The following is an 18,255-nucleotide window of genomic DNA, read 5'->3' on the forward strand; positions in this document are numbered from 1 at the left end:
ATGAAGACGTTGGGGACTGTTTTCCATTAAGCACAGGTAAAAACTCATCTTTGTAATAAGGTTGGAGTTTTTGAAGGCAGATCAAATAAAGATGAAACTCAGGATACTACCAAAACATCACCAGATATAGAATTCAAAATTTATTTAGGTGCAAAAACTTTTGAAAACCTTTGCATAGTTTGTCCTTAACATACTTTTCCCGTGAATGTTTTGTATCCCCTCTCCTATGCATGAATTTCAAAAACTGTAACAAATAAGCTCATCCTTTATTTCCATTTTCCATGAGGTTTTCCAAGTCCCTTCAAGTAACCCAGTTTGAGGAAAAACAGAGTTCCCATCCGGACTGCAAAGCAGCGTCGGCAAGGACAAGAGACACACCACAGCTCTCCTTCTCATCACTCCTCCCCAGTGCTGGTGGGAGCCTTGCAGACCCATGTGGTTTTAGAAAATTCATCTCCCCCAAGGTAAGTGATGGCCCTTAGGACTCTGTGTCCCCCAGCTCTGCTCATCAGTAGCCTGAACATGCTGCGGAAAGTCCTATCTTGTCCACGCTGGACTAAAATGAGGAGGCGGAATCTCTGTGGGCACTGCCCCAAGAATTCAATGCGGTGTAAATCCCAAAGGAAACTGCTAAGAAAATGTCTTATTAGACTGTTTTTATATTTAAAACTATTTATTTGAAAGGTGGAGTTACAGATACAGGGAGACAATAAACACACACGGGTGGAGACACACAGAGAGAGAGAGAGAGAGAGGAAAGAGGGGGAGAGAGAGAACTTTCATTCACTGGTTCACCTGCCCCCCCCCACAAATGGCTACCATGGCTTAGACTAGGCCAGTCTGAAGACAGGCACCCAAACTCCATCCAGGTCTCCCCTCAGTTGGCAATGCCCCAGGTAGTTGGCCATCTTCCTCTGCCTTCCCAGGCACGTTAGCGGGGAGCTGGATCAGAAGCAGAGCAGCCGGGACTCAAACCAGCCTCCTGATATGGGTTGCCAGTGTCACAGGTGGCAGCTTTACCTGCTATGCCACAGCACTGGCGCCTCAGTTCTGAAGAGCCAAGGCGCCTCCATTTTAAAAAGCAGCCTCCATTTTCTGGAGCAGGCCCAAGTTCCTGTAAAAGCAAAGATTCAACAGTTACCAAATAAGGAAATGCCCTGGGCCCAAGCCAATCAGGATCAGCCTCGTCCAACCAAGAGCTACCAGGAATGGCACCGTTCAATCTACTGTAGCCCTGTACCCCAAACCCTTGCTGATGTAACCCTGCAGCTTTGTCCTTTAAAAACGCTCCCGAACAAAGCTCAGGGCCTTCCTCTGACCTCCGCTGCATCGGTTGGTTAGATGAGGTCCCTGCCGCAGCTTATACTTCCAGAATAAACCTTGCTTTTGCATTTCGGTGAGATCAAGTCTCTGGTGATTTCTGGGGATTCAGCAATCTGGGCATAACAGTTTCTTTTAAGATTTATTTATTTGAGAGATCCGTGGACAGAGAGGGATTGATCTTCCATCCTCTGGTTCACTTCGTACATGGCTGCAACAGCTAGGGAGGGTCAGTTTAAAGCCAGGAGCCTACGGGGCTGGCACTATGGTGTAATGGGTTCAGCCAGCGGTGCAGTACTGGCATCCCATATGGGTGCTGGCTTCAGTCTTGGCTGCTCCACTTCCAATCCAGCTCCCTGCTAATGTGCCTGGGAAAGCTGCGAAAGATGACCCAGATGCTTAGGCTGCTTCTCCCACAGTGTAGACCCAGAAAGCTCCTGGTTCCTGCTTCCACCTGGCACTTCCCTTGCCATTGTGGCTATTTAAGAAGTGAACCAGCAGATGTAAGACCTCTCTCTTTGTATCTCTGTCTCTCTCTCTCTCCCTCTCTCTCCCTCTCCCCTTCTACCTTGTGTGTGTGTGTGTGTGTGTGTGCGCATGTGGTGTCTGTTTGTCTGTATTCCTCCCTCTCTTTCTGTAACTCTGACTTTCAAAGAAATAAATGTTTTTGGTCGGCGCCGTGGCTCACTAGGCTAATCCTCCGCCTAGCGGCGCTGGCACATCAGGTTCTAGTCCTGGTATGGGCACCGGATTCTGTCCCTGTTGCCCCACTTCCAGGCCAGCTCTCTGCTGTGGCCAGGGAGTGCAGTGGAGGATGGCCCAAGTCCTTGGGCCCTGCACCCTGGGAGACCAGGATAAGTACCTGGCTCCTGCCATTGGATCAGCGCAGGGTGCCAGCTGCAGCGCGCTGGCCACAGCGGCCATTGGAGGGTGAACCAATGGCAAAGGAAGACCTTTCTCTCTGTCTCTCTCACTGTCCACTCTGCCTGTCAAAAAATAAAATAAAAAAATAAAAAAATAAAAAAATAAATCTTTTTAAAAAGCCTAGAACTCCACCCAGGTCTACCACGGGGGTGGCAGGTGCCCAGGTACTTGGACCATATGCCGCTGGTTTCTCAGGTGTGTTAGTATGGAGCTGCCTTGGAGCCAGGGCTTGAACAGGCACTTCAACTATGGGATGCTGGCATCATAAGCAGTGTCTTAGCCCGCTGTGCCATACACCAGTCCCCAAGAACCAAGGTTTCTTTCTCCCTCCAAATCTGATATCAGTGAAGTAAAGGAGTTTTGCTTGTCCTAAGGGAGCTGTCACAGACTTTTGTCAAACTTGGTTCACTGGGTGTGGTGATAAATAATCTGCATGTGTTTTGATGTGTTTTATCAAGCTGATGAGAGCCCTTGTACTCAGCTAAAGTCTGCTGGGGACCATGTGCTAATGGGGTGGACATGCAGAACCAGTGACAGCCAGGTTACTCATCAACAGAGAAAGTGTCTACACAATGTCTCTTTAGTGGGGCAACGACACCCGAAACATCACCCTCACCCGTGGCCAGGAAGGGCAGGGGACACAGGCACAGCCCCCTGGGTGGCCACCCCTGGTCACAGTGCCTGAGCTGGATGAGCTCATAATGCAGGTAGCGTCCATGCCAGGGCTCTGCTGCGCAGGAGACAGAGGTACCAGGAAGAGAGTTCTCCATCCGGAGGGCTTCCAGTGGGTGCTGTGAATGCCAGGATGGTGGGAGCCCTCTCTCCTGGGAAGGGAGCCTGTGTCCAAGATGAAGTCCAAGGGACAGAGAGGTGAGAGAAGGGGCTGGGGGCAGGGCAGACAGAATAAATGAATGAACGGGCTGATCCTGTCCTGGAGATCCGGATCCCAGTTCTAATGCAGGTTTACCATGGCACCCTCAGATCCCACGAGATCCCTCAGTGTCTGCGGATCTTTTGCAGTCCACAAGTAAGTAACTTGTCTTTCTTTTGTTCTCATTCTGTTGTCTTACTGTTCCTTACACTGGCTGATTGAGAGCATTCTGGGTAATGTAAGTTAGCTGTTGTGTGTGCACTCTGTGAGCTGACATAAAATGTGCCTCTGGAACTGACCTAAAGCTGCCTCTGCAGACTGCTCCCTGGACCCCCTGGCCTGTGGGCTGGCTGCCCCACCCCTCAGACACCTGGGGCTGCCTCTAACCTTGGGCTATGTGGGTTCTGTTCCCAGCCCTTGGGACACAGCCCCGCATGCTCATGTGCCATCATGTGTCCCCGCAGCACACACCTGCATGCCAGGAACTATTTACCTGCTTCTCCACTAGGACTGTGTGAGTGCATGGGGACACGGGGGTTCCCCAAAAGTCTGTGCATGGTGGAGTTAAGCTTGGGTGGATCACTCTCCAAGTATCTGCAATAGCCAGGGCAGGCCCAGGCTCAGGAGCTCAGAACTCCATCCAAATCTCCCATGTGGGTTCTGGGACACAGTCACTTGAGCCATTACCTGCTGCCTCCCAAGCTGCACATTCCAGGAAGCTAGAATCAGGAGCAGAGCTACAATGTGAATCCCAACACCCAGATGTGGGTTCAGGGTATCCTAAGTGGCTTCTTAACCACCACACCAGATGCTTACCCCCTCAAGTGATTTTTAATCAGTAAAGAAAATGGAATCACAGAGGCCAGCACTGTGGTGTAGCAGGTAAATTTGCCGTCTGCAGCCCCGGCATCCTATATGGATTCTGGTTCAAGTCCCAGCTGTCCTACTTCCAATCCAATTCCCTGCTAATGAGCCTGAAGATGGACAAAGTACTTGGGCCCCTGCACCCTCATGGGAGACCCAGAAAAAGCTCCTGATTCTTGGCTTCAGGACAGCCCAGCTCTGCCCATTGCAGCCATCTGGGGAATAAACCCACAGATGGAAAATCTCTCTCTTTCTTTCTCTATGTCTCTCTGTCTCTTTCTCTCTCTTTCTCCCCCGCCCAACTCTGCCTTTCAAATAAATAAATAAACATTTTAAAAATAAGTAAATTCTAAAAGAGAGACACTTAGGCACAGAGTGCAGGTTTCTGTGAAAACATGAATGGGAATAAAATTATAAAATCTTAATCAGAAAAACATTGGGAGAAGCAGAAAGAGAATGTATGTTCTGCTTTAAAGCCTGTTACAGACCTAAAGTCATGCATTTTTCGCAGTCACAGATATTGTGGTTTTCCAGTCCTGAAACATCGATACGGTCTGATAGAGTCAGAGGCACGGTGCTTGGCGGGTAGCGAGGAAGACTTTGGTGACGTAAGCAGAACGTGGTCCACGCCTCCGTCTCCGAGGGGAAAGGCAGGCGCAGCATCAGACACGGGTGGCAGTGAGTCCCAGCGGGACAGACAGTCTTGGGTGGAAATAAAGAGTTACTAGATACTGTAACACGCTGTGTTGAACTTCTCTCTCTTGCTATCTCTGTACCTAGGCGTTGGACTTTATACTTTTTTCCTAAAAACGCAGCCAGCTCTAGCTGAGAGCCGTGTCCCTGTGTCTGTGCCCCAGTTTGCCAGTCAGCACCCATCGAAACACCAGACTCAGGCCCACAAACTGTGTCCATGGAATTTATTATTTTGAAACAACTCTAGAGCAGACAACAGTGTCCAGCTAATACAGGTGTGAGAGGAAAGTCAGCTGCCTTAGGCTCCCTTATGCATGGCTGTGTTAAAAACAGCATCGGCATTTAATGGAAGGGAATGGCCGTGGCCTAAGGTGTAAGCCAGAGACTTAATTACGGGAGACATAGGCTCTCCATGACTGACTTCCTGTCTCTCCTTGGAGGTCCTGTCTCACTGAAAGCTCTGTGCTTTGCTTATCCCGTTCCCTAAAGGCATGAGGCTCATTTCTACCTCTCAGAAGTTAAACACAGCACTTCCTTTCCTTTTCTGGGTCATGTCTAGGTAGCCTGCAAAACTCAGCCAGCACTCACAACCTGTGGGAGGCCTCCCATGAACCAGCGTTTCCCTCCACTGCAAGGTCACACAGTGCTGCCCAGGGCACACACAGTGGTACCCAGGTCACAAAGAGTGCTTCCCAGGTCAGACACAGTGCTGCCCATGTCACACACAGTGTTGCTCAGTTCACACACAGTGCTGCCAAGGTCACACACAGTGCTTCCCAAGTCACGCAGAGTGCTGCCAGGTCAACACAGTGCTGCCCAGGTCATGAGAGTGCCCTGGGAGGAGGGGATCTGCAAAGCTCATCCTAGGACAACAGAAAAGTGGGGGCAGGAAGCTAGCCATGGAGAAGAGCAGACAGGGGAAGCCACAGCCAGGGCAGGATCCAGCCCATGGGGAACTCCCCAGGGGGAATGCCAAGTCACAGGCTACGGAAGCCATGGCCAATCTTTCCATCGCCAGACGGTGCCTGTGATGGGGTGTTCTCACTCCGCCACAAGCTCACCAGCCTCGTGGTGTCAGCGTGTCTTGAGGTTGGGGGTAGCAAAGAAGGCAGGCTGGACTTCAGGGTCAGGTGAGGCAGGGGTGCTGGAAGTGGCTGGAAACACAGGAGTGGAGGCAGTGGGTCAGAAGCCCAGCAGATCCTTGGAGCGATGCCTGTAAGGCCCTGAGGAACCCCAGAGATCCTGGGGAACAGGTGACTTCAGAACCCGGGAGGACACCTGGGGACGAGTCCTTCAGTTATGTCATCATTCTCATGATTAAGGGGGCACCTACTGCTTTTATGCTACAAACCACAGAAGGAGAGTGCTCCATGACTCTTGGGTGCTTGGGAAAAAGTGAGTGAGTGGGCACAGACGGTTCCCTGGGGAGTGCATTGATGCATACGAGTCGGCTCCAAAAAGTGAGAAGAAAACTGAATTAAAGGATGAGGTTATTTTGGTGCAAGAAAATTGAAATTCTTTTTTTTTCATAAAACATATTTTTCATGAAGTTTTTAAACAAGGTCGCCACATTTCAGGGCAGTATGGTGGTAGACATAAAGACCCTTTGTATATTAGTTCCATATTTTGGAATCGCTTGTTTGATATTTAGCTGAAAATACACTTATTTGTCCTACAGAATACCATGAAGATTAGAGGTAAAGACTATGGGGGTCCCTGGATGAGAGAGCACCTCCCTAGCCTGCCTCTTGGCTTTTTTCTAGTGAGCTTCTGTGGAACTTGCTATTTGGCACTGTATCCACCAGGGGGCAGAGAAAGACAGGGAATAGAGATTAGAACACGTAATTAGAGAACAGGACTACCCATTTTCTTTTTTTTTGACAGGCAGAGTGGACAGTGAGAGAGACAGAGAGAAAGGTCTTCCTTTGCCGTTGGTTCATCCTCCAATGGCCGCTGCGGCCAGCGCGCTGCGGCCAGTGCACCGTGCTGATCCGATGGCAGGAGCCAGGAGCCAGGTGCTTTTCCTGGTGTCCCATGGGGTGCAGGGCCCAAACACCTGGGCCATCCTCCACTGCACTCCCTGGCCACAGCAGAGAGCTGGCCTGGAAGAGGGGCAACTGGGACAGAACCCGGTGAAGTGACCGGGACTAGAATCAGGTTTGCCAGTGCCACAGGTGGAGGATTACCTTAGTGAGCCACGGCGACGGCTCAGACTGGTAATTTTTAAATGTAGATCCTACCATGTCATCCCCTACTTAAAACCCTCCAACTGCTCTTAGGATAAGGATAAAACTCTCTTTACCAAGTTTACGAGAGAGAATTAGGATGGCTGCACATTGTAAAAAATATATTCCCAAAATGGCTCGGATAAGACACTTGTCTTTCCTTCTTGACCAAACTCCAGAATAATTTAGGGCTGGTGTAGTAGTCCCGTTATCAGGAGACCCAGGTGCCTTGTATCCATTGCTCTCTCAGTACACTGCATCACGGCCCAACATGGTTGCTCGGTCTTCACCACCACATCCCATTCTAACTAGGAGGAAGAAGGATGGAAAACAGAAGAGCACAATCCTCCCCACAAAGAGACTTTCAGAAGTTAGACTCCATTTTAGCTAGAATCTAATCACACACACACACACATCTCAGCTGCAACAGCACGGAGACAGTATGTTTAGAATTCTGACAGCCACGTGTCCAGCTAAAACCATTCTATTACTAGAAGGGGGAAAAGTATTCCTATTACTACAGCAGAAGAAAACAAACAAGACCACTACAGGCAGGTATTCTGGGTCATTCAAGTGTCAATTATGTTAATTACAAAAATTATTATAGGTAAGGCCAATTATAGAGAAATTAGTTTTTAATGTTCACACTCTCAAAATAGATGTCAAAACTTGGGTTTTATTAGCTTCTAACTTGAAGAACTTCCCAGAAATCTCAGAGCGTGAGCCAACAATGGCTTGACGTAACCCTACCTTTCTTTCGTTGCTTTTCCTGGAGGAGTTGAAGGGACAGATGACCCACAGTGTTGGGAGAGTTCTTCTTCATCAGCATATATAGCAGTGCTGTGTAGGGGAGGATCTATACAAGACCAAAAATGTACAACTTCAGTGGTCTATGTGGGCAGTGTCCATTCCCTGATACTGGAGTACTACACCGTCTGTGTTTAAATGGTTAACAAAACCAAAATCAGTCCTACAGGCCACTCCCAAATGCTTTTCCATATCACTCCCCTTCCTCTCTTTCACTCTGGGTTGCTAGAGCCTTTGAATGGCATAAAAAGTCACCTCGATTGAAGAAGATGACCAAAGAACTTGTCCTGGTAGAAAGGCATAGAAAGGAGATGCTTGGAGGAGGGAGGATGCTCTGGCTGCCCAGGAAAGGGGAGTACAGGAGACCTCGGTGCACTAGGCTGGGCTTATGGTGGTAATGAACTTGGCAGGGCAGTGAGGTGGCCAGAAGTGCTGCAGGGGGAGGGGGTCCTGGTAAGACTCAAACTACTATTTCTTCAGGCTCAAATTTTAGCACACCAGTGCAAATGCAAGCAAAATTTTCCAGACATACAGGTGCTTAAATAATGAACTGTCAATTGCATAAGTTATTTTTTGGGGGGGAGGATTAAAATGTTTATTTTGGAGCAATGAAAAATCTATGCATAAGCAGAATATTCAGAAAGCTCACAGGAAACATTTTATAAAATATGTCCAGGGGCAGCACTGTTGCGCAGCGGGTTAATGTCCTGGCCTGACATGCCGGCATCCCTTATGGGCGCCGGTTCAAGACCCGGCTGCTCCACTTTCGACCAGCTCTCTGCTATGGCCTGGGAAAGCACTGGAAGATGGCCCAAGTCCTTGGGCCCCTGCACCTGTGTGAGAGACCCAGAAGAAGCTCCTGGCTCCTGGCTTCAGATCGGTGCAGCTCTGTCCGTCACAGCCATCTGAGGAGTGAACCACCACATGGAAGACCTCTCTCTGTGCCTCTCCTCTGTGTAACCCTGACTTTCAAATAAATAAAATCTTTTAAAAAATTATGTACATATTTCAATTTTTTGTACCAAGTTAATCTTTTGTTTCCCACTACCTTCTGAAGATATGTGTGTATGTGTACAAATATGTAGACAGACAGACATAGCATGGGGCAAGACAAACTGACCATCTTCCCCACCCCTCCCCCAATCCCTTGAGATAGTCTCCCTTCTACAATACATGTTTATTCTGGTCTGTGCTGGGCCACACATGGAAAGGGAACCTCGTCCAACTTGCGTCCTCACTGAGGAGGGCAACATTCCTCCATGCCCCCATCTCACGCCCACTCCAGGGTCTGCCTCGGGAAGTGCTGCAAGGCTGGGGTGCAGTCAGGCTCCAAGGTCCTGCCTGTGGTCCTCAAACACGGGGTGTGACTACCTGAGCTGGAAGCCCAGGTAGCAAGGCTCTGCCGGCCAGGGGAGAGTGGTAGGTGAGGGGAAGGACAGAGCCTAATACAGCACTTGCCTTCCCCCGCCCCCTCCAGTTTTGCTGCTTCCAGCAGGCATGCAAAGCCCAGGCGGAAAACCAGGAACCCGAGGAGGGGAAAGAGGAGAGATGGAGGCAGGAGAGAACGAGGCTGGGGGCTCAGGTCAGGCAGGTCAGGCCAGCGCTGGGGCCCCAGGAGCGGGACGGGAATCGTGACTGGCACCTCTCTGCTACCTGACAGATGAGGGTGAGAAGGGCAGCGGCAGTGAAGACGCATGCTCAGGCAGCGAGAGTGAACAGGAGAGGGGTGACAGGGACGAGGCGAGTGACAAGAGTGGCAGTGGCGAGCAGGAGAGCCCAGGCCTCCTGGGACAAGCAGATGATCTCTGGCTGCGATGCCGATCTAGAGGACGATGCCAACTCTGACGAGCACGATGAGCCTGTGGTGCAGTGACAGTGACTCGGACAGCAGCAGAGACGCAGGTGCTTAGCGGAGTCACAGGCAGAGCGCCAGTCCCCGCCCCCGTGGCAGGGAGCACTTGGCCCAGGGGGACAGCAGTGAGCCTGCAGCCTCTGACTCCAAGGAAGCTGACAGTGCCTGAGCCCCAGGGCTGGCACAGGCACCGTTACTGATCAGCTGCACAAGAGTGAAACTAGCAATGGACTCTCTACTCTCTTCACCAGGAAAGGAGTTATTTACCCTGCTGCTGTGAATAACAACAAAACAACAGACAGATCCCAAATCTCCAAGTGGAACCATTCCAACTGAATGTTTACAACGTAATAAAACCCAATTGAAAAACAGGCAGAGTTTGAATAGACAGTTCTTCAAAAAGGATGTTCAACTGACCAATAGGAACATTAAGAAGATGCCTAATAACTACTAGTCATTTAGGAAATGCAAATCAAAACCACATTAAGCTATTATGTTGTATCTCTTAGTATAAAAAACAAAGTAAGTGTAGGTGAGGATGAGCAGCAGTTGGGACCCTGTGCACTGCTGGTGGGAATTTGAAATGCTGCAGTCACTGCACAAGACAGCACAGCATGTTCTGAATACAAACACAGCACTCCTGTATGAACCAGCCACTCCACTTCTGGCTATGTTCCTAAAGAAGTGAAAGCAGGTTCCAGAAGAGAGAAATTGCGCAACCTTGTAAATTACAGCATTATTCACAACAGTCAACAGGTGGAAGCAAACCAACATCCATCAACAGACGAATGGATAAATGTGGTACATACATAGGATGGAATATTATTCAGCTATAAAAAGGAAATGCTGACATATGTTACAGGAGGGATAAACCGTAAAGACATTACATTAAATAAACTGGCTACAAAAGGGCAAATATTCTATGATACCTCTTATAACAGGTGTTAAAGCAGTCCAATTCATAGAGAAAGAAAGTAGAATGGGAGTTACCAAGGGCTGGGACAAAGGGAGAAGGGGGAATTGTGGTACAGGGTTTCAGTTAGGATAGATGAGAAAATTCTGGAGATGGATTGTCATACAGTTATACAACATAAATGCTGATAGTGTTTTCAAGAGGGCAGAATAGGAAGGCAGCTTACTGCTCTAGTCTAGATGAAGATGGTTAAGAAAAATAAAGGTGAGAGGCTGCAACCTCAGGGCACAGTTAGGGAGAAAAAGGCAGAAGAAACCATTAGAGGGACACTGTGCATCTACGTGGAGGGTGTGGATGCACACAACTCAGGACCCCAGCGACCAAGAGCCTCAGCACCAGCTTTGGAGTGAGGAGACACCAGACTGCTGCAGGCCAAGCCACTGGCAAGAAGGATGTGGGAAGAGTCTGGTATGAGTCTGGATTGGAGCCTGGAGGGGGGACAGTGAACAGGGTTTCTGTTTCTCCCTGACCCGCCGGCACCAGTGTCCTGTCCTATAACGAGCTGAGAGGGCAGGCAGCATTTTGGACACACATAACAGCTGTGCCCACTGGGGTCCATGTGCCCAGCAACCTGCCGAGAGGAAATTCCCGAGTCTGGGTGGGATAACTGACAGGGGGCTGGGTGCCCGTGACTGTGGGAGCCTCATGTGCTATGACTGTGAAAACACTGGCTGCATCGGAGGGCGCAGGGTGTGGCTGGGTCTCTGGGCAGTCACTGTGGTGGCTCCACATGCTGGAGGTCCCTGATTCCCTGGTGAGGGTCACTGCTACAGGATCCATGTCCACCCCGAGGACTGCAGGGATACTTTGAGTTGTTCTCATGGCAGCATGGATGAGAGTTGTACCCACTGGGGCTATTGCCCAGGCGCTGGTCTCCTTAGAGAGGAAGGGAGCATGAGAATATACCAACATAGCTGAACAAGCTTCCCCTCTGATAAAAAAAAAAATTTACCAAACCTAACTTGGGTGTCACCTTGGACACATCCCTCACCCGGAGCACTGAACAGAGCTCCCTGATCACTCCTAGCACACACTCGGGTTATTACTGAAACAGCAGAGGCATAGTTCAAAGATAAAAGCCATCACAGGGCCAAAACAAACAAAAAAACCCAACAACTATCACCACAAATACCTAATAATAAATGCAGAAATTCAAGAAACAAGGATAAGGACAATGTGACACCCCCAAAAGAACACAACATTTCAATACCAGAATGTGAAGATGAAGAGACTGACAAAACACCAGAAATGGAATTAAAAAACTAATCACAGGATTACCTAGAAGTAATCAGAAGCAAATTCATTAACTAAAGAAACCTGTACATGGCATGAAAGAGACTTTTTCCCATGAAACTGAAATTTTACAGAGAAGTGAAAAGGAATTATTGGAAATGAAGGATTCAGTAGAACCAATAAAAGTACTATGGATAGCCATAAGAACAGACTTGGTAAGGCAGAAGAGAGAATATCCAAGTTAGAAAACAAACCTTTGAAAATTTTATGGACAAAAAAAAAGGGGGGGGGGAGAAATTGGAAAACTGAAAAACACCATTGGAATTTATGGGATACTAACAAATGACCCAACATACAGGTCTTAGGAGTTCTTGAAAGGGTGGAAAGATGGAATGCATTTGCAGGCCATTTTAGTGAAATAATTACATAAAGAAAGGGATGTCCAAAAAGGAAGCACTTAGAACTCCTAATAGACACAATCAGAAAAGATCTTCGCCACAAAACGTTGTAGTCAAACTCTCCACAGTAAAGCATAAAAGATTCTAAAATGTGCATGAGAGAAATGCCAGGTTACTTTCAGAGGCTCTCCAATTAGACTCACAGCTGAATTCTCATCAGAAATGAGATACATTCCAAGTCCTAAGAGAAAAAAACTGTCAACCTGGAATACTGGACTCTGCAAAGCTCTCATTTACAAATGAAGGTGAAATAAAGACCTTCCACAACAGAGATTGAGTTTGTCAGTACTCGTCCAGCATTACAAAAGGTACTTAAGGATGCACTACACACAGAAACATGGTCATCACTATGAAAGAAGATGAGGGCGGACAATCTCCCAGTAAAAGTACAAAGGAAATCCAAAGTAAACAATAGGAATGTTTATGGGGGAATGGCAGGGCCAAGTCCTTACTTATCAATAGTCAACTTGAATGTAAATGGCCTCAACTCTCTAGTAAAAAGGCACAGACTGGCTGAATGGATTAAAAAACAAAACCCATCTATCTGCTGCCTACAAGAAACACATCTCACCAACAAAGACACATGCAGACTGAAAGTCAAAGGATGAAAAAAAGATATTCCATGATATCAGAAACCAAAGAAAGAGCTGGTGTAGCCCAATATCAGACAAAATAGATGTTCACACAAAAACTGTTAAAAGAGACAAAGAAGGCACTATGTAATGATTAAGGGTTCAACTCAACAGGAAGATGAGGCTATTATAAATGTTTATGCACCTAATTGCAGGTCACCCACTATTTCAAAGAAATGTTAATGAATCTAGAGAGAGACATAGACTCAAACACTGTAGTAGCGGGGACTTGAATATCCCACTTTAAGGGCAGCCCTGTGGCGCAATGGGTTAACACCCTGGTCTGAAGCGCTGGCACCCATATGGGTGCCAGTTCAAGACCTGGCTGCACCACTTCCAATCCAGCTCTCTGTTATGGCCTGGGAAAGCAGGAGAAGATTGTCCAAGTCTTTGGGCCCCTACTCCCGCATGGGAGACCTGGAGTTAGCTCCTGGCTCCGGATCAATGCACCTCTGGCCATTGTGGCCAATTGGGGAGTGGACTATCAGATGGAAGACCCCTCTCTCACTTTCTCTCTCTCTCTCTGCCTCTACTCTCTCTGTGTAACTCTTTCGAATAAATAAATAAATAAATCTTTTTTAAAAAAATCCTACTTTCAGCAATGGACAGATCAAGCAAACAGAATATCTGCAAGCAAACAGTAGAGTTAACACTATAGACCAAATGGACCAAACAGATAACTACAGAACTTTTCATCCTACAAATGCAGAATGCACATTCTTCTCACCAGTGCATGGAACCTTCTCTAGGGTAGACCACATGCTAGGCCATAAAGCAAGTCAAAGCAAATAAAAAAATCAAAATCATATCATGCATCTTCTCTGACTACAATGGAATGAAGCTGGAAATCAGCAACTCAGGAATCTCTAGAACATATGCAACACATGGAGACTGAACAATATGCTCCTGAATGAACAGTGGGTCACTGAAGAAATCAGAAAAGAAATTTAAAAATTTCTGGAAACAAATAAAGATGAAAATACAACATAGCAAAACTTATGGGATAGGGCAAAAGCAGTGTTAAGAAGAATGTATATAGCAATTGGTGCCTATATCAAGAATTGGAAAGATACCAAATAAGTGAGCTATCAATGTATTTCAATGAGGTAGAAAAACAATAACAAACCAAACTCAAAAACAGTACAAGAAAAGAAATAATTAAAATTAGAGAACAAAAAAATTGAAACCAAAAAATTCAAAAGATCAGAGAAAAGAGAAGCTGGCTTTTTGAAAAAATAAAACTCACATTGGCCCAACTAACCAACAACAACAACAAAAAAAAGGAAACCTAAATCAATGAAATTGATATGAAAAAGGATATGGAATAGATACCACAGAAATAAAAACAATCATCAGAAACTACTACAAATAGCTGTATGCCAACAAAATGGGAAACCTACAGGAATGGATAGATTCTTGGACACATACAACTTACCTATATTGAGCCATGAAGACATAGAAAACCTAAACAAAACAATAACCAAGACAGAAATTGAATTAATAATAAGTCTCCCAGCAAAGAAAAGCCCAGAACCCAATGGCATCACTGCTGAATTCTACCAGACATTTAAAGAAGTACTAACTCCAATTCTTCTGAAGCTATTCAAAAACAATTAAAAGGGACAGAATCCTCCTAAATCCTTTCTATGAAGCCAGCATCACCTTAAATCCTAAACCTGGAAAAGATACAACAGAGAAAGAGAACTACAGACCCGTTTCTCTGATGAATATAGATGCAAAAATCCTCAATAAAATATTATCCAATCAAATCCAACATCAGAAAGATCATTCACTTAGACCAAGTGGGATGGTTCAACATTCACAAATCAATGTGATACAGCACATTAACAAATTGAAGAACCAAAACCATATGATTATCTCCATAGATACATAGAGAGCATCTGATAAAGTTTAACACCCTTTCATGATGAAAACTCTAAGCAAATTGTATATAGAAGAAATATTCCTCAAGGCAATGTATGAAAAACCCAAGACCAGCTTCATAGTGAATGGGGGAAAGTTGGAAGCATTCCCACAGAGATCCAGAACCAGACAAGGATACCCACCCTCATTATTGCTATTCAATATCACCCTGGAAGTTTCAGCCACAGTCATTAGGTAAAAAAAAGAAATCAAAGGGATACAAATTGAAAAGGGGGAAGTCAAACTATCCCTGTTTACAGATGACATGATTCTATATATAGGGGATCTGGAAGACTCCACTAAGAAACTACTGGAAATGATAGAAGAGTTTGGTAAAGTGGCAGGATATAAAATCAACACACAAAAATCAATAGCCTTTGTCTACATAGACAATGCCATAGCTAAGAAAGAACTTCTAAGTTCAATCAAAAAAAATCAAATACCTTGGAATAAATTTAACAAAGAATGGCAAAGATCTCTACAATGAAAATTACAAAACATTAAAGAAACAGAAGCCACAAAAAAGAAAAAAAATTAAGGAAAAATCTTCCATGTTCATGGTTGGAAGAATCAGTGTCATCAAATTGTCCACACTAGCAAAAGCAGTTTATAGATTCAATGCAATACCAACCAAAATGCCAAGGACATTCTTCTCAGATACAAAAAAAAAATGCTAAAATTCATATAGAAACACAGGAGACCTCAAATAGCTAACGGAATCCTATAAAATCCTATACAGGGCCGGCTTCCAACACAACTCTACTCAGAGATGCAGACCTCTGCATTTCACATCATCTTCATGGCACACAACATATCATTTTGTTTATTTTGGCTATTAAAAATCATCCTTGTTCCCAGGCTTGTGTACAAAGAGGTAGTAGGCTGGTTTAGGCCCCCAGGCCATAGCTTGCCTAGATCCCTAAAGAGAACGGTGGGCTGTCTCCCCAGAAATATGCCTGCCACCTGGATGTGCACAGCTCTGGGAGCACAGGGGCTGACAGTCCTGGCTGAAGGAGAGCCTGTGTACAGTTCAATATACGGGTAAGGCTCTGGAGGCTGGGGTTCCGGAGGATGCCAGAGGCAGAACAGAGAACAAACGCACTCGCAACTGCCCGACCACCTGGACTTCATGTGAAATTCCAATGCCACGCGACAGGCCGTTGGAAAATAATTTGGAATTAGCTATCAAGAGCATTAAAGAAATGTACCTGCCATTACATACAGGTATTCTAAGACTCTCCTGAAGAAAAATAAAACTGTAACGTAGACAACATGGAACCTCATGAAATCACAAGCCATTGAGAGTAACACGGAGAAATGGCTGGGAGGAGTGGCAAAATTCAGAAAGCTGTACAATTTTTACACAGTGCTAATTATCTAAATGAAACAAATCTAGGCTTGGAAAAAAAGAAATGTTTCTAAAATGTTAACAAAGGTTCTTTTCTAACAGTGGAAAAAGTGAGAAGAAAAGGAATAAACTTTTTTTTTTTTACTACCATAAAACAGAGCTTATCACGTGAAATACAGAAAACTCTAAGGTCCTCACCAAAGGTTACTTTTATAGTCAACTGTGAGAAAAACCACATTAAAGGCTAAAGTGAGAACTTACTTCTTTCATGGGATGTGTTCTTCTTAAAGTGTTCTTTGAATATACTGCACTGAAACAGGAAAAAATAAAAGTTAGGAAATATTTAAAGCAACCAGAGAAAATACCATAACCTGACTCTTTCCAAGTATTGTCTTCCCAAATTACACTGCTCAGTAGCTGTACTAATAGTGTGCATGTAATGGAACTGAAGTTATGACGAAGAAGCAGAACCCAGACCCTGTAAACATACCAGTCAAATTATATCACCAATACATATAAAGTGACCACCTCGGTCCCTCAAGATCATGGAAAACTTCTAATCCTGCTGTCACGCTGGCCCCTGCGCCCGGATCTGTCAGGAAAGACTGACTCTCCGCAGAGCTGAGCCAAGGGGACGGATACCAACATGGATGAGACTCCTCACACCCATTCCATCTGCGCCTGGCCCAGGATCACACAGCTTAACAATCCTATGAAGTAGAGGGGAGCCATGTGACAGCTCTGCATGGGCACAGAGCAACAGGCAGCCAGGCAGGAGAGGAGCCTGCAGGAAAACCCCATCGGTTCAAATCCACAGCCTACCTTCTTCCCACCCCATAACACTCTCCAGTGACCTTGGGCACACCGTAAAACAGATTAAGGTGCGGATCTTCTAGAAGTGAAAAGGAAGCAAATGCAACAACAGTGACTAGACTAACAACTGAAAACAACAGTGGCAAGAAAAACCTATATTAACATCAGCAGTCAGTGAACAAGCACTGAGCACCCTCCACAGCTGAGGCACTGCATGGGGTATTAGAGATACTTTAGTAGAATCCAGTACTAGTTCCTGACTTTAAAATACGCCTTGCAGTTTTCAAAGACTCCTTTGTGGAGGGCAGTATCAGATTAGTGTGTCTGAACCAATATTCTTCAGGTACTTTATTTGACATGATTTCAAACTGTCTCCCCTGTACCCAGGTTCATCAGTTGCCTTCACCGTCTCTTTTGCTTCCTCTGCCTGTGCAAGGTAAGCACTCCTAACTGAAGTACTTCATATGGCTTCCCTAAGAGGGCATGCACGTGCACAGTCATAGCGGATTTCCAAAATCTAGATATTTCACATTTGCAAAGTGATTATCCAACCTACAGTCCATGTCCAAATCTCATCGGCTCTCCAACACCCTTTAGGATTTTCACCCTAGCATTTTCTTCAAAGGGAAATTCAAGGGAACAGAAAATATAAGATTGCACTGGATAGGATATTTTCATAAACTTTCCGATTTGTTTCATGTGCACCTGCGTACTAACTGCGATGCAAAACATCATTGTGTGAATCACAGTTAAAAAAAAAAGAAAGAAAGCTGGAACACTGTTTAGAGCAGTGGTCTCACGCCTGGCGCCACCCCCAGTTTCTGGCTCAGTAAGTCAAGGGTAGGGTGTAGAGTTGGAGAGTTCATACTTCTAAAGTTTCCATGCTGAAATTCCATCTTTGTCCATCTTTGTCTGGTCAGCTCATTTTTCTATTTTTTTAAAAATTATTTTGACTTACTACTATAAATGCAAGTCTTAATTTTTTATTTCTTCTTTTTTTTAAAAAAAAAAGTGGCTTAGCGTTTTATTTTATTTCTTACAAATTTCATTTATTTATTTGAGAGGTAGAGTGACAGACAGAGGGAAAGACAGAGAGAAAGGGCTTCCATCTGCTGGTTCACTCCCCAAATAGCCAAAATGATGGGGGCTGGGCCAATCCAAAACCAGAAGCCAAGAGCTTCTTCCAGGTCTCCCACATGGGTGCAGGGCCCCCAATACTTGGGCTATCTTCCAACTGCTTTCTCAGGCCATAAGCAGAGAGCTGGATCAGAAGAGGATCAGCTAGAATACAAACTGGCACCCATATGAGATGCAGGGAC

At 45.8% G+C, this 18,255-nt stretch overlaps 1 protein-coding gene across 1 annotated transcript in view; it reads right to left on the reverse strand.

Annotated features, from left to right (window-relative positions):
• Window positions 1–654: 654 nt before the first annotated feature.
• LOC149127802 (centromere protein U-like) overlaps window positions 655–18,255 on the reverse strand; it is a 108,398-nt gene continuing 90,797 nt past the window's right edge. Inside the window, exons 4-5 of the mRNA XM_089325701.1 lie at window positions 7,648–7,753; window positions 655–1,114 (exon numbers count right to left, since the gene is read on the reverse strand). Of these exons, the coding sequence (XP_089181827.1) occupies window positions 1,075–1,114; window positions 7,648–7,753 (146 nt within the window). The 3' untranslated portion in view covers window positions 655–1,074. The remainder of the gene's footprint in view (window positions 1,115–7,647; window positions 7,754–18,255) is intronic.

The sequence above is a fragment of the Oryctolagus cuniculus genome, chromosome 2 (genome assembly GCF_051225735.1).
Source record: "Oryctolagus cuniculus isolate XC-2025 breed Fujian yellow rabbit chromosome 2, ASM5122573v1, whole genome shotgun sequence".
NCBI lineage: Eukaryota > Metazoa > Chordata > Mammalia > Lagomorpha > Leporidae > Oryctolagus > Oryctolagus cuniculus.